This window comes from Danio aesculapii, unplaced genomic scaffold, assembly GCF_903798145.1.
Source record: "Danio aesculapii unplaced genomic scaffold, fDanAes4.1, whole genome shotgun sequence".
NCBI lineage: Eukaryota > Metazoa > Chordata > Actinopteri > Cypriniformes > Danionidae > Danio > Danio aesculapii.
This window is the reverse complement of record NW_026613779.1, coordinates 7,501-27,500: the sequence shown is the minus strand read 5'-3', so window position 1 is coordinate 27,500 and position 20,000 is coordinate 7,501. Positions and strand designations below refer to the sequence as shown.

At 43.0% G+C, this 20,000-nt stretch overlaps 1 protein-coding gene across 1 annotated transcript in view; it reads right to left on the bottom strand.

Annotated features, from left to right (window-relative positions):
- The window catches only part of LOC130220324 (fibrillin-1-like), a gene marked incomplete at both ends in the record, with an annotated part of 34,808 nt that overhangs the window by 10,457 nt on the left and 4,351 nt on the right, over positions 1–20,000 (bottom strand). Inside the window, 7 exons of the mRNA XM_056452686.1 lie at positions 11,524–11,649; positions 11,888–12,007; positions 12,095–12,241; positions 14,080–14,316; positions 18,406–18,564; positions 18,769–18,894; positions 19,222–19,347. Coding sequence (XP_056308661.1) covers positions 11,524–11,649; positions 11,888–12,007; positions 12,095–12,241; positions 14,080–14,316; positions 18,406–18,564; positions 18,769–18,894; positions 19,222–19,347 — 1,041 coding nt within the window. The remainder of the gene's footprint in view (positions 1–11,523; positions 11,650–11,887; positions 12,008–12,094; positions 12,242–14,079; positions 14,317–18,405; positions 18,565–18,768; positions 18,895–19,221; positions 19,348–20,000) is intronic.

Below are 20,000 nucleotides of genomic sequence, written 5' to 3'. Positions count from 1 at the left end.
CAGTAAAACAAATGACAAAAACAAAACAGAACACAAAATAATGAGCAAACAAGACGGTATAGTGCAGCTCATACACAAATACACACACACACACACACATATATATATATATGTATATACAAACTTTTGCATACGACAGTAAAAATAATAAATATATATATATATATATATATATATATATATATATATATATATATATATATATATATATATATAGTCTTATGCAAAAGTTTGTGCACCCCTGATAATGTTCATAATTGCAGCCATCGCCTGTTGGCCTTTTAGATCAGCAGCTTCATCTGGATGTATGTTATAATGGAAAAGCAACATTTCAGTTCTGACATCACATTTATTTCATCAACAGATGCAGAGCAATTTAAGTCATAACACACACACACAGATGCGTATATTTGGGCACCCTAACAGACTAATGAGCTCAATCTTTTGTAGAGCTCTTCATTTGCTGAAATAACAGCCTGTAGACGCTTCTTATAGTCAAGGATAAGTCCTGAAGTCTTGCTGAAGGCGTTTAGATCATTCTTCCTTGCAGAATGTCTCCAGTTCAGTCAGGTTAGATGGGTGCCGAGCGTGAACAGCCCCTTTCAAATCAATCCATAGATTTTTAGTGATGTTCAGGTCTGGGGACTGGGCTGGTTATTCTAGATCAGTGTATCGTGTCTGAGCGTGAATTCCTTGATAGATCTGGATCTGTGCTTTGGGTCATCGTCCTGCTGAAACATCTTATCCTGCCATATCTTCAGCCTCTTGAGAGATTCCTGAACATTGTTCTTCTGAATCTGCTGATACTGGGTGAATCCATGCGGCCTTTGACTCTGACAAGGTTTCCAGTACCTGTGCTGGCCACACATCCCCACAGCATGATGGAGCCTCCACCATATCTTACAGTAGGGAACAGGTTCTTCTCCTGATGCTGTGCTCTTCTTCCACCAAAACGTCTATGGTTGTGGCATCTGTCCACAGTATATTCCTCCAGAATGATTCAGGCTTGTCCAGGTGAGCCTTTGCACACCTCAAACGGCTCTTCTTGTTGGCAGAATGCAGTTATGTCTTCTTCTGCATCTCCTTCCTCCATTGAGCTGTTGTGTATGAAGAGTGTGCTGGACTGTGGAGCGATGTACAATGACATTACCAGCAGCGAGATGATCCTGGAGCCCTTTGAAGGTGGACTGTGGTTTGATCATTCTAACTATTCTCCTCCTTTGCCTTTCAGATATTTTTCTTGGTCCAGCACATCTCTCCTTCACCAGAACTGCTCCTGTGGACTTCCATTTTCTGACTGTGGAGACTTTAAACCTTTGTGATAGCTTTTTGCATCCTTCTCCTAACTCATGTTGGTGAATCATCCTAGTTTTTAGGTCATTAAGAAGTTCTTTTGAGCTTCTGATGTTCACAATAAGGAGAAGCACAACTAGCAATCAGCTATCTGAAACATCCCTCTTCATGATTTAGTTGCATCTGTGTTAGCAGGGGCGGACTGGGAAAGCATTTTCCACCAGGCCAAAGTTGCAGGTAGTCAGGCAACATCTGATGCGATCTAGAGATCTAGAGATCTGCGCGGCAGGCCAGACTCACGGTGGCAGGCCAGACTGACCACCAGGCCACCAGGAAATGTCCCGCTGCTCCCTATGGCCAATCCGCCCCTGTGTGTTAGGATTGTTATTTCACTGAGTCATGCTGTGGTCACACTAGAGTTTTTACGTGCAAAATTCTGTTGTACGGTGCTGCAAAAAGGGGCGGGATTAAACAAGACGATTAGACATTAAAAAAGCAAGCGATTGGTCCATGTTTTAAATATCTGTGCAGTTCGGTCATGTTTTGATCTTCGATCGGTCTCACACAATCATGTGATGTGATTTCGCAGGTCAGAGTTCACCAAGCTTAAACTTTGCAATGCAGCGAACTGTGAAACTTTTCGCACAAGCTTGCGTTTCCGGTCTGACGCATTCGCGTGCGCATGAATAGAAGTCTATGGGTGCAGTGTGACCGCAGCTTCACTCAAATCAGTTTTGCACTGTAATCAATCAGCATTAAGTGACTGCAGGTTTTGAAATCCACACACAATAGAGGGTGCCCAAACTTCTGCACAGCCTGTTTTTCAGTTTCAATTTAATTTCGCAATACTGCTACACTACAGATTTCTGTCTAAAAAACATCACATTATCTAGCTCTCTCTAGAAAACCAATGGCATTTCACTCTGATCTTCTCATAAAGAAAGAGCACATCATTATGAGGGGTGCACAAACTTTTGCAGAGGACATGGAAGATCAGCAGGTCTGGAAAATTAAAAGAACATTGGATTATTTATCTAATAGTAAGTGTAAAACAACCAATAAAACCAACCATGATATTACTAAATAAATCCTCTTGTCAGGATAGAAGCAATAGCAAAATCAATACATGGCAGGAAAAGTTCCCAAATTTTATGAAAAACAGGTCAGATAACCTAACGACACGTATTCAAGAGTAGTTCGGTGCTGCATTGTCATAGCCCTCCCTTGTCTGTCATTCCTCTGTTGTCTTTGTTTAACGTGTCTATGTTTATGTTGTGTCTGAACACATGGATCAGCCTGTGTTTGTGTTCACCATGTGCTCCTCTGTTAATCCCTCCTTGTTTCCAGATGTCACACCTCTTTGTTTAGCCCTCATCTAGTCCTCGTTAGTCTCAGTGTCTACACCCGGTCCTCGTGTTCTTCCTCCCTTTATATTGTGCTCTCTTTCCCTCATGTCTTTGACTGTTCATTATTGTATGTTACTTGTCTCTGTAACGGAGGGCTGTTAGTAAGTGCTGTGCAGGTACACCTCACTCCTCTGACCTCTAAAGGTTTTCTAGCGACCGACGCTAGACGCCATGTTAGCCTCCTTGTTAGAGCAACCAACTCCCATGCGGAAGGTCGCCAGTTCAATCCCAGCTCGGAGTGGGTTGGGTGACGTAGGACCGGTGGGGTTACATTTCTACACTGTGCTCCTTCTTTTTGATGTGTTATTGTTTGTGAGTTTGTTCTATCTCTGTCTTATGTTTGTATTTCTTGTCTGTAAGCTCAAGTTTCCACCCCGTTCAGTTTATCCTTATCTAGTTTTCCTGTTCGGTTTTTATATTCTTTGTCTTGTTTATTTAATATTGTAGCCTAAGTGTTTAGTTTCTTTATTGGTTTTATTTCCTTTTACTGCCGTTATTTCAGTAAGTTAAGTTACTTTTCCAGCTTTGCTTTTTGTTTACTGCAGTTTTAGTTTTTCCCTTTTTGTTTTAGTTTAGTTCCCCCTGTTCGTCTTTATGTGTGTGTGTCTCTTTGTCCTGCCCTGCCCACTGTGAGTCTCTGGAGATGACTTCTCTCCAGGATTTCTGGTCAGCAGTGCCTACACCACCTCCTGCCTGGCCTGAATATCCTTGCTCAGTCTCCTGCGTTCTGCGACTGCCGACTACTCCATCCAGGACTCTTCAGCTCAACCCCTTCTGTCTGTCTACTCCATCCAGGACTCTTCAGCTCAACCCCTTCTGTCTGTCTGCTCCATACAGGACTCGCCAGCATTACCACATCCTTCACCATTGACCTGTGCTCCACTTAACCCCAATTACTTCAGATTGTCAGTAAACACCCCGTGCACTCATTCTGCGTTTGGGTCCTCCTTCCTTTAACCCTGACACACATCCTAACAGAGGGAGTCTTATTAGAGATCCATTGTAATAGTATACATTTTCTTGCATTTAAAATAATATTGAAGAGCCTCATTTTGTACTTATCAAGACTTACAGGAGGAGACATTCCTAACAGATAAGATGCTGGATCTGGAACCAAACTTTACTCGTTTCTTCAGAAACTCCCAAACAGAATCTCTGCATTTTGTCACAAAACCACAAACAGTGTGTAAGGCTACCTATTTAGAGCCGGGTTTCTCTCGAGGTTTATTTTCTTCACATTCGTCAGTTGGTGAATATTATTCCTGTCGCCACTGGCTTGCTTGGTTTGGGACTAGTGGAGCTGCACATTGATGGATTTGCTCTTCAGTGTTTGGACTTTCAGCAGTAAAAAAATTAAACCACACAGAACTGAACTGAGGCCAAGTTTTGGTTTTAAAAAGCATAAGTTTTGCTCTAGCTACACCATCCGTCCACACTATGCCAGAGTTTTTGAGTCCTGAAATCGGAGCGTTTTGAAAACGCTGGAGAGGCCGTGTTCATTCTAATACGCTGCTCCTGTGTGTCAGTGTGGATGGGGGAGAACAGAGGCATCTGAAAACAGAGGTGTGGCTGCAGACATTCTCCTCTCTGATTGGGGCTTTTCCTCAATATTAAGTCGCCTACACACAGTTCAGTCCTGCATCCTCTCCTTCTAAGTTCAGACTTCGCACGTTTGATATGGAAAACAAACTCCCGAGTGTGTACTTTATAAAGTCATTCACATCACCCTGGCTATGTTTTTTCACTATCTTAACAATTAAATGAAAGCATGATATGAGGAACTGACTATTTTCATTTTGATATTAGCAACTTAACAGACATCAAAATGTTGAGGCGTCGTGTAGCTGCATAATATGAGCGTCATCTTCATGCATATTTATAACAAAACGGAGTCGATAACATCACTGCCTCCTTTCACTTTCATGGAAAATGCGAAACATTTCCTCTCTTTCATTGAATATCAGTTTTAATAATCAATAATGACCATTATTAAAGTATAACATACAGTAAGTTTATACAATAGAGAAAATAAAGGCAAGCGATCAGTCAGATGTGCAAGATCAGTGTACACGGTTACATTAATGAATATATTATCCTAACTTATCTTTGTGCTCAGTCAGAACACGTTACCTGAGAACAAGTAATAGATTCAAATGACCAAAGTCGGGGAATATGTTATTGATTGATTGATTGATTGATTGATTTTATTTGACAATTCTACCAAAAATATACAAACAAGTCCAGTTAGACCAATTCATACATTATTTCAAAAACTGTCAAGGATAAAGTACACAAAAAAGCCACAGGCTGATTTCCATTGTGGTCCTCGATATGTTTTAAAATTAACGAGCAAATCATAAATGGAATGCAAACATCATCAGCTCAGCAACTCAGCACAACAAAATCCTCAACATCAACTATAAAACAGCCACTTTTTAATTTCCCTTTTAAAATCACTCTCAGTTTGAATCTCTTTAAAAATCGTGGGCAAAGCATTCCAAACAGCAGAGCTAGTACACAAAAAAGAGTTTCTACATGATTCACTCTTAAATCTATATGGGTAAATATCTCTGCTACGTGCTCTTGTAGAATGACAATGTACCTCACTAACCAAAACGTAATAATTAAGAAAATATTTTTGGACCATTTTCTTTAAAATCTTAAAAACCGTCACTAATTTTAAAAATGTTACCCTATTCTCAACTTTTAAAATATTACTTTGGCTATAATGTTCATTATTTAAATGTGTCAGTGGAGGTACTTTCATAACAATTCTACACAACTTATTTTGGGCCGTCTGCAATTTATTTTTCATTTTTTTAGAACTACCGCTGTACCAAAAAGCTGCAGCACAGTCAAAGTATGGCTGCACTAATGCACTTGCTAAAAGTTTTAAAGTTTGTGTATCTAGGAGCTCTGCCTGTCTTGCTAAAAACCTAATTCTAGAACAAGTTTTTGAATGGACTACAACAGCCATCTTTTGACCTGTCAAATTACTATCTAAAACACAACCCAAATATTTCACTTCCTGTTTTGGAGTAATAATTTGATCCCCCTACTTTTATCTCTGCCCCGACACATTTTCTTAGTTTCGCAGCTGAAACAAATAAAATAAATTCAGTTTTACCCAAATGTAAGGACAATTTATTAAGGCAAAACCATTCAGAGACTTCCTCAATTTGTTTACTCATTTCATTTTCAATAAATTCCCTCCTCTCATGAGACACTATTATTGCTGCATCATCCGCATATAACAAAAGCTTATTTGAACAAGCCATTTTCAAATCATTAATGTATATTAAAAAAAGCAATGGACCTAAAACACTGCCTTGTGGAACCCCATAAGCGACGGGCGAATAATCTGATAACACTCCATTTAAATCTATTAATTGATAGATAAAGATAAACATTAGATAAAGACAACAAGATTAATTAAATATCACGTTTAACAAACATAGTGAGATTAGATCCAGCAGTAGATCCTTGATGAACAGTCCGACGTGCACAGCTCTCATATGGGTGTGTGCTTAAAGCACGCTGCAGTGCATGGCAGAGAGTGTGTGTGTGGTCATATGATGAGCGTTTCCAGCAGTGTAATGTGGATGGAGAGTTGTTCAGAAACGCTGGATGAAACGCTAGTGTGGACATGGATTGTTTTCATTCTAAAACGCGTAAACGTTAAACGTCACGTGTAAACGGGGCCTGAAATTCAACTCTAAAAAACTGAACTGACACTGTTTCAGTCTACGATAATCTTCTATGTGAAGCTGCTTTGATGCAATCTCCATTGTAAAAGTGTTAGAGAAATAGAGGTGAAATGAATTGAACATATTTCTGTCATGCATTTGGGACAGTGTGGAGAGAAATCAGCTCTAAATTGACTGTGTTGGACAGGAGAAATATGAGCTCTATGATGAATCTTAGGTTGGATAGCTCTTACTTTATTACATCTGCTCAAATTCTGTGCTTTTTTCCAAACCATATTCCAATCTGAAGTGTCACGGTGGTGCAGTGGGAAGCACGATCGCCTCACAGCAAGAAGGTTGCTAATGCGAGCCCCAGCTGGGTCAGTTGGTGTTTCTGTGTGGAGTTTGCATGTTCTCCCCGTGTTGGCGTGGGTTTCCTCCGGGTGCTCCGGTTTCCCCCACAGTCCAAACACATGCACTATAGGGGAATTGAATAAGCTAAATTGGCCGTAGTGTATGAGTGTGAATGCAAGAGTGTATGGGTGTTTCCCAGTGTTGGGTTGTGGCTGAAAGGGCATCCGCTGCGTAAAACATATGCTGGAATAGTTGGCGGTTCATTCCGCTGTGGCGACCCCTGATTAATAAAGGGACTTAGCCGAAAAGAAAATGAATGATATTACAATCTTCATCTGCTACTTGAATATTAAGTTCCCTTTCCCAGATTATTTTAAGAAATTGAGTAGATGTATTAGCATACTCCGATAACAGACTATAAAATGAACTTCCAGATTTAATCGAGTGCATACTGAAATAGCTGTTTTTCAATCTCTGAAGAACTTGCATTACTAATAATTATTCATCCTTAATGAATAATTCAATTCATTATTTGTATCGCGCTTAAATAGCAGGAAAAGTCCAGGAAATCTCTCCATAAGTGGGTTCAAGTGACAATTAGATCTCCTCCCACAACAGAATGAGTGTTGCTGCATTCCAGTAGTTTACCAAATGCACTAGTTAGAGAATCACATTGATGACCAGGAGGATAATAGACATTCATAACAGCAATTTCTTCCCCTTGAAACATACCCTGCACAATCAAATAACTGCATTTTTATCTATAATACAGTTTACCAATCGAAATGGTAAAGACTCTGTGAATAGGATGAGGCCACTCCTCGGCTCCTTGATGTAAATGAGGAAAACATAACTTGTGTTGCAACTGAACTGTTCTTTATCATATAATCATATATATCAATATACATCAACATTCTCCTTCTGACTTCCTCTTCACAGGTGTGTGTATCCCACTAACATTCCATGAGCAAATCTAGCATGCTAACTGACATGTATAACATAAAAGAAAAATGCGACCCAAGAGATTTCCCATAAGAATACAGGTCAGAAATCGGGCCTGATCATGCGGTTTCAGACTCGATCGAAATCAGACATTACCTCCCGATTAGGACTCAAGGTCACACTTTATTTTGATGGTCCGTTTGTTGAATGAAGTTACATTGCATCTACATGCCAGCTAATTCTCATTAGATTGGAAGTAGACTGTTAGGTTGGGGTTGAGGTTAGGGTCAGTGTAAATTGATATTCATTCATTCATTCAATTTCTTTTCAGCTTAGTCCCTTTATTAATCAGAATCAGAATCAGAATCAGTTTTATTGCCAAGTGTGCTTCACACACACAAGGAATTTGTTTTGGCTACAGAAGCTTCCAGTGTACATAACGTGACAAGTGACAACACAAAATAATCTGAAAAAATGAAATAATAATAATAAAAAATGATGAACATTAAACAGATGCGGTTAGTGAAGAAACCTGGATGTTGAGTTGTATGTACAGATTGTTATAAATATACAGGTTATAAGGTGCTGTGTACAAGTGCGAATGTAGAAGGTATTGCATTGTATATTGATATAAGGTGCTGTGTACAAGTGCGAATGAGAAAGTATTGCACATATTTATTGTACAGTAGGGGAATATTTAACTGTTCATAAGGTAGACAGCCTGAGGAAAGAAACTTTTCCTGTGTCTGGCTGTTTTTGTGCTCGGTGCTCTGAAGCGCCGACCAGACGGTAACAGTTCGAACAGGTAGTGTGCTGGGTGTGAGGCGTCCAGAGTGATTTTGCGAGCCCTTTTACTCACTCTGGAAGAGTACAGTTCTTGAAGTGTAGGAAGGGTTGTGCCAGTGATTCGTTCAGCAGTCCGGACTATTCGCTGTAGTCTACGGAGGTCGGTTTTGGCAGCTGAGCCGAACCAGACGGTGATTGAAGTGCAGAGGATGGATTGGATGACAGCTGAGTAGAACTGTACGAGCAGCTCCTGTGGCAGGTTGAACTTCCTCAGCTGACGAAGGAAGTACAGTCTCTGCTGGGCTTTCTTCACAATAGAGTCTATATGAGTGTCCCACTTCAGATCCTGAGAGATGGTGGTGCCCAGGAACCTGAATGACTCTACTGCAGCCACAGTGCTGTTCATGATGGTGAGTGGGGGGAGTGCAGGGGGGTTTCTCCTGAAGTCCACTATCATCTCCACTGTTTTGAGCGTGTTCAGCTCCAGGTTGTTGTATCTGCACCATAACGCCAGCCGCTCCACCTCCTGTCTGTATGCAGACTCGTCACCGTTCTGGATGAGGCCGATAACAGTAGTGTCGTCTGCAAACTTAATGAGTTTGATGGAGGGGTCTTTTGCAGTGCAGTCGTTGGTGTACAGGGAGAAGAGCAGTGGAGAAAGAACACATCCCTGGGGGGCACCAGTGCTGATGGTGCGGCTGTCGGATGTGATTTTGCCCATTCTGACTAGCTGCTGTCTATCTGTCAGAAAGCTGGTGATCCATTGACAGACAGAGCTAGGAACAGACAGCTGGGTCAGTTTGTACTCAAGCAGTGATGGGACGATGGTGTTAAAGGCAGAACTGAAGTCCACAAACAGAATCCTTGCGTAGTTCCCTGGTTTGTCCAGATGTTGTAGGGTATAGTGCAGTCCCATGTTGGCTGCATCATCCACAGACCGGTTTGCTCTATAGGCAAACTGCAGGGGGTCCAGCAGGGGTCCAGTGATGTCCTTCAGATATGCTAGCACCAGTCTTTCGAATGACTTCATGGCCACAGATGTTAAGGCCACAGGTCTGTAGTCATTGAGTCCTGTGATCTTTGGCTTCTTCGGGATTGGGATGATGGTGGAGCGCTTAAAGCAGGATGGAACTTTGCGCTGTTCCAGTGATCTATTGTAGATATGTGAGAAAATGGGGGCCAGCTGGTCAGCGCAGGTTCTCAGACAGGCTGGTGAGACACCATCTGGCCCTGGTGCTTTCCTTCTCTTCTGTTTACTGAAGATCTGACGCACATTTTCCTCACTGATCTGAAGAGCAGGGGGGGAGAGGAAGTTTTCTGGAGGTGTTGATGGCTGTGTAGGGCGATGGTCCGGGCTGTGTTGATGTGGTGTTGATGGCTGTGTAGGGAGATGGTCCGGGCTGTGTTGATGTGGTGTTGATGGCTGTGTAGGGAGATGGTCCGGGCTGTGTTGATGTGGTGTTGATGGCTGTGTAGGGAGATGGTCCGGGCGGGTGTGAGGTGTCTGGTCATAGGTGTCAAACCTACAGTAGAACATATTCAGCTCGTTTGCAATATGTTTATTGCTGTCGATACTTTGGGACGGTGTCTTGTAATTAGTGAAATCTTTTAAGCCTCTCCACACTGATGCAGGGTCGTTAGCTGAAAACTGGTTTTGCAGCTTTTTGGCATGGCTTTTCTTAGCCACACCAATCTCCTTTGTCAATGTGTTCCTGGCCTGATTGTACAGGATCCTGTCACCACTCCTGTAAGCATCCTCTTTGGCCTGACGAAGCTGTCTGAGTTTTGGTGTGAACCATGGTTTATCATTGTTAAATGACAAGTAGGTCCTGGTAGGGATGCATAACTCCTCACAGAAACTGATGTATGATGTTACAGTCTCTGTGAGCTCGTCCAGATCTGTGGCTGCAGCTTCAAAAACATTCCAGTCAGTGCATTCAAAACAGGCTTGTAAGACCTGCTCTGTGTCGTTGGTCCATCTCTTGACAGTCCTTAATACTGGCTTAGTAGTTTTAAGTTTTTGCCTGTAAGTTGGTATAAGATGAACCAGGCAGTGATCGGAGAGTCCTAGAGCTGCTCTGGCGACGGAGCGATATGCATCCTTTATTGTGGTGTAGCAATGGTCCAAAATTTTATTGTCTCTGGTGGGGCATGTAATGTGCTGTTTGAATTTAGGCAGCTCATGTGTGAGTTTTGCCTGATTAAAGTCCCCAAGTATGATAAAAACAGAGTCCGGGTGTTGTTGTTCTGTCTCTGTGATCAGATCAGCCAGCTGTTGCAGCGCAGTACTCACGTGTGCTTGCGGTGGAATGTAAACACAGACGAGAATGATCGAGGAAAACTCTCTTGGTGAATAAAAAGGCTTACAGTTAATGAAAAGCACTTCCACATCAGGACAGCACATCTTCTTTAACACAGTTACATCCGTACACCACCTTCTGTTGATGTAAAAGCATGTCCCACCACCGCGCGTTTTGCCCGTTGACTCCGTATCGCGAATCAGGGGTCGCCACAGCGGAATGAACCGCCAACTTATCCAGCATATGCTTTACACAGCGGATGCCCTTCCAGCTGCAACCCAGTAGTGGGAAACATCCACACACACTCATTCATTCACATACACTACGGCTAATTTAGCTTACCCAATTCCCCTATAGCGCATGTCTTTGGACTTGTGGGGGAAACCAGAGCATCCGGAGGAAACCCATGCCAACACGGGGAGAATATGCAAACTCAACACAGAAACACCAACTGACCCAGCCAGGACTCGAAACAGTGACCTTCTTGCTGTGAAACCACTGTGCCATTGTGCCACCTTATTCAAAGCGACTGTCTTGGTATTCAATTTCTGAAAGCTAAACTTCACACAAACTCCTCCCATAAATATAGACCACTCCCACTTTACACTTAAACTCCACCCCTCACTATATGCCTCCCCCACTTTAAGTGGTCCACACTGATCAGTTTAGAGCTCTGTGAATGGTCAGTTTCCATGCAGTGCTTTGATTGGTTGTGTGTGCTGTAAACTGCAGTGCATTGTGGGACAGAAGGCTTACCTTGGCAGTTCTTGCCGTCGGTGGAGATCTCGAAGCCGGCGTTACAGACGCAGTGGAAACTTCCCTCGGTGTTCACACAGCGGCCGTTGTTACAGATGCGACCGTTGGCTACACACTCATCCAGATCTGAGAGAGCACACACACGCGCATATGAGAGAGTGTGTGTGCATGTGTCTATGTTGTGTGTTTATATGTGTGTGTGTGTGTGTGTGTGTGTGTGTGTAACAAATATTGCTTTTTATTTATTTATTAATATCAAATATTGTCTGTGTGAGAGTGTATGTGTGTGTGTGTGTGTGTGTGTGTGTGTGTGTGTGTGTGTGTGTGTGTATGTCTGTGTGTGTGTGTGTGTGTGTATTGTCACCTCGACACTCAGTTCTGGTGGCGGTGGTCTGGAATCCTGCAGGACACTGGCAATAGTAGGACCCCTGTGTGTTCACACACTCTCCGTTGACACATGGGTTTCGCTCACACTCGTTCTCATCTAAACACACACACACACATGATCAAACACACACACACACACGTGAGATTCTCTGCCAGAGTGAGGATGGATGAGTGGCTTACTGACCGATGCACTCCCCGCGGCCGTCCAGCCTGAAGCCCCTGTTACACTCGCAGCGGTAACTGCCCGGCGTCGGCACGCAGCGCCCGTTGATGCACAGGTTACGGAAAACCTCACACATGTTCCTGATGCTGACATTCTGTGGCACAACCACTGCGAGAGAGAAAGAGACCACAAGTCATCAACACACACACACACACACACACACACACACACACACACACACACACACGCACACACGCACACACGCACACACACGCACACACACACACACACACGTTCTACACTGAAAAAAATGTCTTGTTTCAAGTCCAAATATCTAAACTTTGTTAAATTAAGAAGTTTTCCTAGACAAGATGATTGGGCGGTGGTTGGAAGGTTTCTAGGCAACCATCAACCGTTTTCTTGGTGGAACAAGCTGACAAAACATTGCTGTCACTCTTATACAAGTTATATTTATGGAGGACAATGACAAAGCACTGCTGTGTTTGGGTGTTCTGAGTTTGTCTGAGACCATTAGTCTTACTGAAATGTGTATATTCCATACAAAGTGCTGATCGGTCAGTTCTTGTCACGTGACTCGCGGTGCACTAGTGGCTTTAATTCAACTGATTGCGCCTGAAATGCGCGAGCGTGTCACGCCACTTGCGCACAACACGCACCTCCAGTGGAAATTATAAACTTGCACGAACTCTAAAAAAAGACGTGATATGCGAAGGGCCCCTAAAAGGCCGCCATCATTTGCGATCTTCAAGAGTTGATCTTCTTCTTGCACAGACATGGTGGATCCACCTGATTTGTTGACAAAAGGGTTGTTGATCCATTCCTTGGCAGTTCCTTGGTTCTTCACTGAGCCTTTTACCCTTAGCAAAGAAACTTTCCAAAGACTTCTGTTTCTTACTCATTTTGCTGCTTGTGGATTAAATTTAGGCACTCAAGTGACTGAGATGTAAGCAAGAGAATACAGTCATCTGTCAAAATGGACTGATAAAGGACTGATAGCTCCGCCCTAAAGGACTCATATCTCCTCCCTAAAGGACTGATAGCCCCACCTTAAATGACTGATAGCTCCACCCTTAACTGATAGCCCCACCCCCCTAAAAACTGATAGCTCCGCCCTAAAGGACTGATATCTCTTGCCTAAAAGAATGATAGCCCCACCCTAAATGACTGATTGCTCCACCCTTAATGACTGATATCCCCGCCTCAAAGGACCGATATTCCCACCCTAAAAGACTGATAGCTCCGCCCTAAAGGACTGATAGTTCCACCCTAAAAGAATGATAGCCCCGCCCTAAAAACTGATAGCTTTGCCTGAAAGGACTGAAATCTCCTCCCTAAATGACTGATTGCTCCGCCCTAAAAGACTAATAGCCCCGCTCTAAAGGTCTGATAGCTCCACCCTAAAGGACTGATACCCCCGCCCTAAAGGACTGATAGCGTATTCAGAAAAGGCTGATATCCCCGCTCTAAAGGACTGATTGCTCCGCTCTAAAGGACTGATATCCCCACCCTAGAAGACTGATAGCTCCGTCCTAAAGGGCTGATAGCTCCTCCCTAAAAGGCTGACAGCTCCTCCCTAAAAGGCTGACATCCCCACCCTAAAGGACTGATAGCTATGCCCTAAAAAGCTGTTTGTGTGTGTCTACGTGTGTGCATGCGCATGAGTGTCTGTGTGTGTGTGCATGAGTGCCTGTGTGTGTGTGTGTGTGTGTGTGTGTGTGTGTGTGTGTGTGTGTGTGTGTGTGTGTGTGTGTGTGTGTGTGTGCGTGCGTGCGTGTGTGCGTGCATGTGTGTGTGTGTGTGTGTGTGTGTGTTTTCCTACCCACACAGAATTGTCCAGTGTCATAAAACCTACACGTGTTACCTAGCTGTTCCTGAAGTTTGGATCAGGGAGACTCTTGACATTAACTGTAGCATCTGTGGGTGACGCATCTGCAAAGTGCAACAAACAGGAAGTGATGAGAGTTTTCGCAGTGTGTGTTGATTACCTGGCCTGATTGTGGGCGTGTCCCCGGGGCCCGGTGGCACAGGTATAGGGTCGCGTGGGTACGGCTGTCCTGGATAGGGCTCCACTATGATGGGGATTTGTGGGTAAGGATCAGGATAACCAGGACCAGGACCTGGACCTGGACCCGGATGTGGATGTGGAAGTGGAAACGGACCCACAAGCGGCCGATCTGGATCAGGAATGTAGGGACCAATCAGACAGAGACGCTGATACTCCTCTGAGAACAGACAAACAGCAGTATTAGTGTCACTTTCATATTCATATAGCGCTTTCTGTATCATTCATTCATTCATTTTCTTTTCAGCTTAGTCCCTTTATTAATCTGGGGTCGCCACAACGGAATGAACCACCAACTTATCCAGCACATGTTTTACACAGCGGATGCACTTCCAGCATCGACCCATCTCTGGGAAACACCATACACACTCATTCGCACACATACATACACTATGGACAGTTTAGCCTATACCCAATTCACCTGTACCGCATGTCTTTGGATGTCTGTGGGGGAAACCAGAGCACCCGGAGCAAACCCAGACGAACGCAAGGAGAACATGCAAACTCCACACAGAAACGCCAACTGACCCAGCCGAGGCTCAAACCAGTGACCTTCTTGCTGTGAGGCGACAGCACTACCTACTGCGCCACTGCTTTGCCCTTCTGTATCATTAATTGTTTATAATTATTACACGGCACTCTGGGATACTTAATTCTGATTGGACAAACACAACGTTCCAATGTTATGTTCAGTGTTGAGAGTAACGCATCACAAGTAACGCAAATTGCGTAATAATATGACTTTTCTACATAACGAGTAAAGTGTCGCATCACTTTTAAAAAATAAATAATAATATTTGAGTTACCTTTTTTGAAAATGTCACGCCAGTTACTTTTTAGTTTAATTAATCAGCTTTCATTCATTCATTTTCTTTTCGGCTTAGTCCCTTTATTAATCAGGGTCTCCACAGCGGAATGAACCGCCAACTTATCCAGCACATGTTTTACACAGCGGATGCCCTTCCAGCTGCAACCCATCTCTGGGAAACACCCATACACACTCATTCACACACATACACTATGGACAATTTAGCCGAACCAATTCTCCTGTACCGCATGTCTTTGGACTTGTGGGGGAAACCGGAGCACCTACGGAGAACATGAAAACTCCACACAGAAACGCCAACTGACCCAGCCGAGGCTCGAACCAGTGACCTTCTTGCTGTGAGGCATTACCTACTGCGCCACTGCGTCATCATTAATCAGCTTTTAAAAAGTAAATAGTGAATTAAAATCAAGGTGATCACAATGAATGAGAGAACGTGTTTATTATTGTAAACGCATCGAAGAAAAGGATGAGGGGATTACAGACTCAATGGATCAGTGATTTTACTTGAGACAAACAATCAATAATCTGCATATATGGCATGTAGAGCTCTGGGGTCAGGAAGTTCTCAGGTAACATTATCCTAAAATATATTTTTTGATGTGTTTTTTAAAGCTAAATGTAGGTGTAGGTTATACAGCACCCAGAGGAAACCCAAGCCAACACGGGGAGAACATGCAAACTCCACACAGAAAAGCTAACTGACCCAGCTGAGGCTCGAACCAGTGGCCTTGTTTTTGTGAGGCGACAGCACGACCCACTGTGCCACCGCATTAGGTAATAGTAACTGATTAAAAAATAAGAAGACAGGCTCATCTGGGTCTGGCCAATCATCCTGACCATTAGTCAATATATATATATATTTATATAGACAAAAGATATTAGAGATCAAAATGAGTTATTAAAACTATTCTCTTTTAAAAAAGTGTTGAAAAAATATTCTCTGCTAAAAAGCACTTGAACGTATTTGATTTTCGAAAATATAAGAAATATCCAACACATCTTTTCAAATCTTTGAGATTTTTTTCATTGTCATTTCATTTTTAATCATAATAGTTTTAATAACTCATTTCTAATTCTCTTTGTCATGATGACAGTAAATAATATTAGACTAGATATTCTTCAAGACACTGGTATTCAGCTTAAAGCTTAAACGCAGCTGCACGAGTGGTCTTTGATGAACCCAAAAGAGCACATGTCACTCCGCTACTCACCCGTATGCACTGGCTTCCAGTTGCTGCCCGCATCAAATTCAAAGCTCTGATGTTTGCTTACAAAGTGACCTCTAGCTGTGCTCCTTCGTATCTGCTCTCACTTCTGCAGATGTATGTGCCCTCCAGAAACTTGCATTCTGTGAATGAACGTCGCCTCGTTGTTCCATCCCAAAGAGGGAAGAAATCACTTTCCCGAACTCTCACATTCAATCTGCCCAGTTGGTGGAATGAACTCCCTAACTACATCAGAACAGCAGAGTCACTTGCTGTCTTCAAGAAACGACTAAAAACGCAACTGTTTAGTCTCCACTTTTCCTCCTAATCTGCAATTGCCTCTCTGGCTATACCACTAACTGTACTCTCTCTCTTTCTCTCTCTCTCTTAAAAAAAAAAAAAAAAAAAAAAAAAAAAAAATTTCTACTAATGTTTTGCTTCTTAGACTTTTACACGCCTGAAACTTGTCTATAGCACTTGTTCACTGCTGCTCTTGTAGTTGTGTAAATTGCTTCCTTGTCCTCATTTGTAAGGCGCTTTGGATAAAAGCGTCTGCTAAATGACTAAATGTAAATGTAAATGTAAAGTGACATTTAAAGGTGCAACTAGGTTAATGATGCCCCATTCACACGAGGCGTCAGCTTCCACGCTTCCCATTCACTTTGAATATGTGACATCAGGTGGTGCCGAACTGCATTGTGGATCCATCGGCGCTGCTTTAGTGGCGTTACTCACTGCAGAAGTTGGGACTTGCTCAACTTTTTAAGCGCTGACGGAAACGTCAGCCAATCAGATCGCTGTATGCAAATACACCAGCTCAGACAGCGGCCTATTGCTGACTTATTTCATTGGCTGACGCTGCTATGACGATAGCCTCAGCCCCAACTTCAGACACGCCCTCTGTCAAGCATTGACGCTGAAGCCCCGTGTGAATGGGGCGTTAGGGTAATTAGGCAGGTCATTGGACAAAACTGATTTGTTCTGTAGCCAATAAAAAGTACAAATGTTCAAAATAATCTGTATGGCTGTATTGTGACAAAACAACCGGCTGGATGGACTTTATCCCATTTATTATATTTCCTCTGGTTGAAAAGCGTCTGCAATACAGACTTAATTCTCTATTCATGAAATATTCTGAAAATGGGAGAAAACTGTGTTTTACAGTCCTTTTTTACCTGTTTTAACGAGATTAAGGAATTGGCTGGTAATTTTTTACACTTGAAAGAATCAAAAACTGAAGTACTAGTGTTTGGCCCTCCGAGTGTCTGTGAATCTATAATTAATCAATTAGGTTCATTCAAGCCTAAGGTCCACAGCCACGCAAAAAGTCTTAGAGTTATCTTTGACACCGAGTTAAAATTTGACAAGCAAATAAATTCAGTCATCAAAAGTGGTTTCTATCAATTAAGGAACATTGCCAAATTGAAACCTTTTCTGTCTTTTAAAGATTTGGAAACCATCAACAATGCTTTTATCATGTCCAGATTGGACTACTGCAACTCTTTGTATTCAGGAGTTTCGCAGGCTTCAATTGCACGTCTGCAGCTGGTTCATAATGCAGCTGCTCGGCTTTTAACTGGGACAAAAAATGTTCTAGTATCTCACCAGTTTTATCATCTCTTTACTGGCTCCAATTTAGGATCCAATATAAGTTATTGCTACTTGTTTTTTAAAAGTTTGAATGGTCTGGCACCTATTTACATCTGTGAGCTTCTTCACTGCATACTTCATTGAGGTCAATCTGGTCGGAAAACAAGTTTCAGCTAGTTGTTCCCAAATCACGGTTAAAATCAAGAGGTGACGGGGCTTTTTCTGTCAGAGCCCCTCGTCTGTGGAATGATCTGCCTTTACATATTAGGTCATGCTCTTACCCTGGTGCTTTTAAGTCTCATTTAAAAGAAATCACCTTCTGTCTCTTGCTTTTTGATTGCAAATAATTAATTTTAATCTGTTTATATATTTTGCTCATTTATACACATATATAAGTATAGATTTTGTATGCTGGTCTTTTTGTAAAGGACTTTGGTCAACATCTGTTGTTTTAAATGCGCTCTATAAATAAAGCAAACATATTCTGTGAAGTATTGAGGTGTGTATGTGTGTATGTGTGTCAAGGTGTGTGTGTTCAGCAACACCTGTTCCAGGTATGGGACACATCTCTGTGTTTGTGTGTGTGTGTGTGTGTGTGTGAGAGAGAGAGAGAGAGAGAGATCACCTGTTCCGCGTATGGGACACATCTCTGGAACACTGCTGGCTGAAGCGCTCCAGCATCCTCTGTTCTCACAGCAGCAGCGGCTCTTCGACATCAGCTGCTGCAGCGGATTAGCACAGCGCCCACTCACGATGTTAGCATAGCAGGACCCCGTACGGGCATCTGAAGCACACACACACACACACACACACACACACACACACACATACATTTACTAAGCTATCTAAATGCACTACATAGACTTCTATATTTTACAATTTCACAACCTCCACCAAACCCTCACAGAACACTGTGTGTGTGTGTGTGTGTGTGTGTGTGTGTGTGTGTGTGTGTGTGTGTGTGTGCGTGCGTGTGTGTCAGACTCACCGGTGCAGCGAGAGCCGTCCAGCGCCGTGTCGTATCCTGGTGGACACCTGCAGAAGTAGCTGCCGATGGTGTTGGAGCACTGACCTCCACTGCACAGCCCCTGGAGATGAACACACTCATCCACATCTGACACACACACACACACACACACACACACACGATCAACCAGTGCTCTAGCACAAAATGCACACACTTGCACTCGCACAGACAAATGCATATGTGCACACACACACACACACACACACACACACGTGCTTGTGTATTTGTATATCTGTGTGTCGTGTGCATCTGTGTGTGTGGTTTGTATACGTGTGTGCGAGTGTGGTGCATATCGTGCGTGTGTGTGTTTGTGTGTGGTGTATCTGCATTTGGTGTGTGTATGAGAGAGAGAGAGAGAGAGAGAGAGAGAGAGAGAATGTGTGTGTGTGTGTGTGCATGTGTGTGTGTCCTCACCTTCACATTTCTGTGTGATTTCGTTGAACTTGTGTCCGGCGGGGCATTTGCACTCAAATGAGCCCACAGTGTTCACACAGTTTCCCCCCTGACAGAGTCCTGGAATGGCCTGGCACTCGTCCACATCTGCCAAACACACACACACACACACACAGGAAATGGTTTAACAACACAACACAACAGATGCACTCAAATCAGTGTGTATAATTCAAAACAGAGCAACATGAGGGAGAAAAAGTGCTCCTGAAGTGTGTGTGTGTGTGTGTGTGCGTGCGTGCGTGCGTGCGTGCGTGTGCGTGTGTTTGTATTTGTGTGTGAAGCATTAAAACAGCACAGAGCTACGACATTACACAGATAAAGATCTTGACGACTAACGATTCCTCTGTGACTGATTAAATGCATGAGTGAGCGTCCTTCAGTGACTGAGCTGTTGAGCAGAGTCAGACGCTCTTCACACACACACACACACAACTCTACAACACACACAGAGAGGAGGTGCAGATAAACAAGCATTAGCTAATGATCTGATCATAAAACAGCAACAAAATCTAAATCAATAACTCACCGAGGCCGTTCATTGATCAATTATACAGCATAAAGAGTCCGATAGGCTCAATAGTTAGAACTGTCAAGCAAGAAGGTCACTGGTTTAAGTCCTGGCTGGGTTAGTTTGTGTCAGACCTGCCAACATTTGACTCTGAAAATCCAGGAGCCGGGGGCTCACACTCATTCACACACACACACACACAATCAATTCTCCTATAGCACATGTGTTAGGA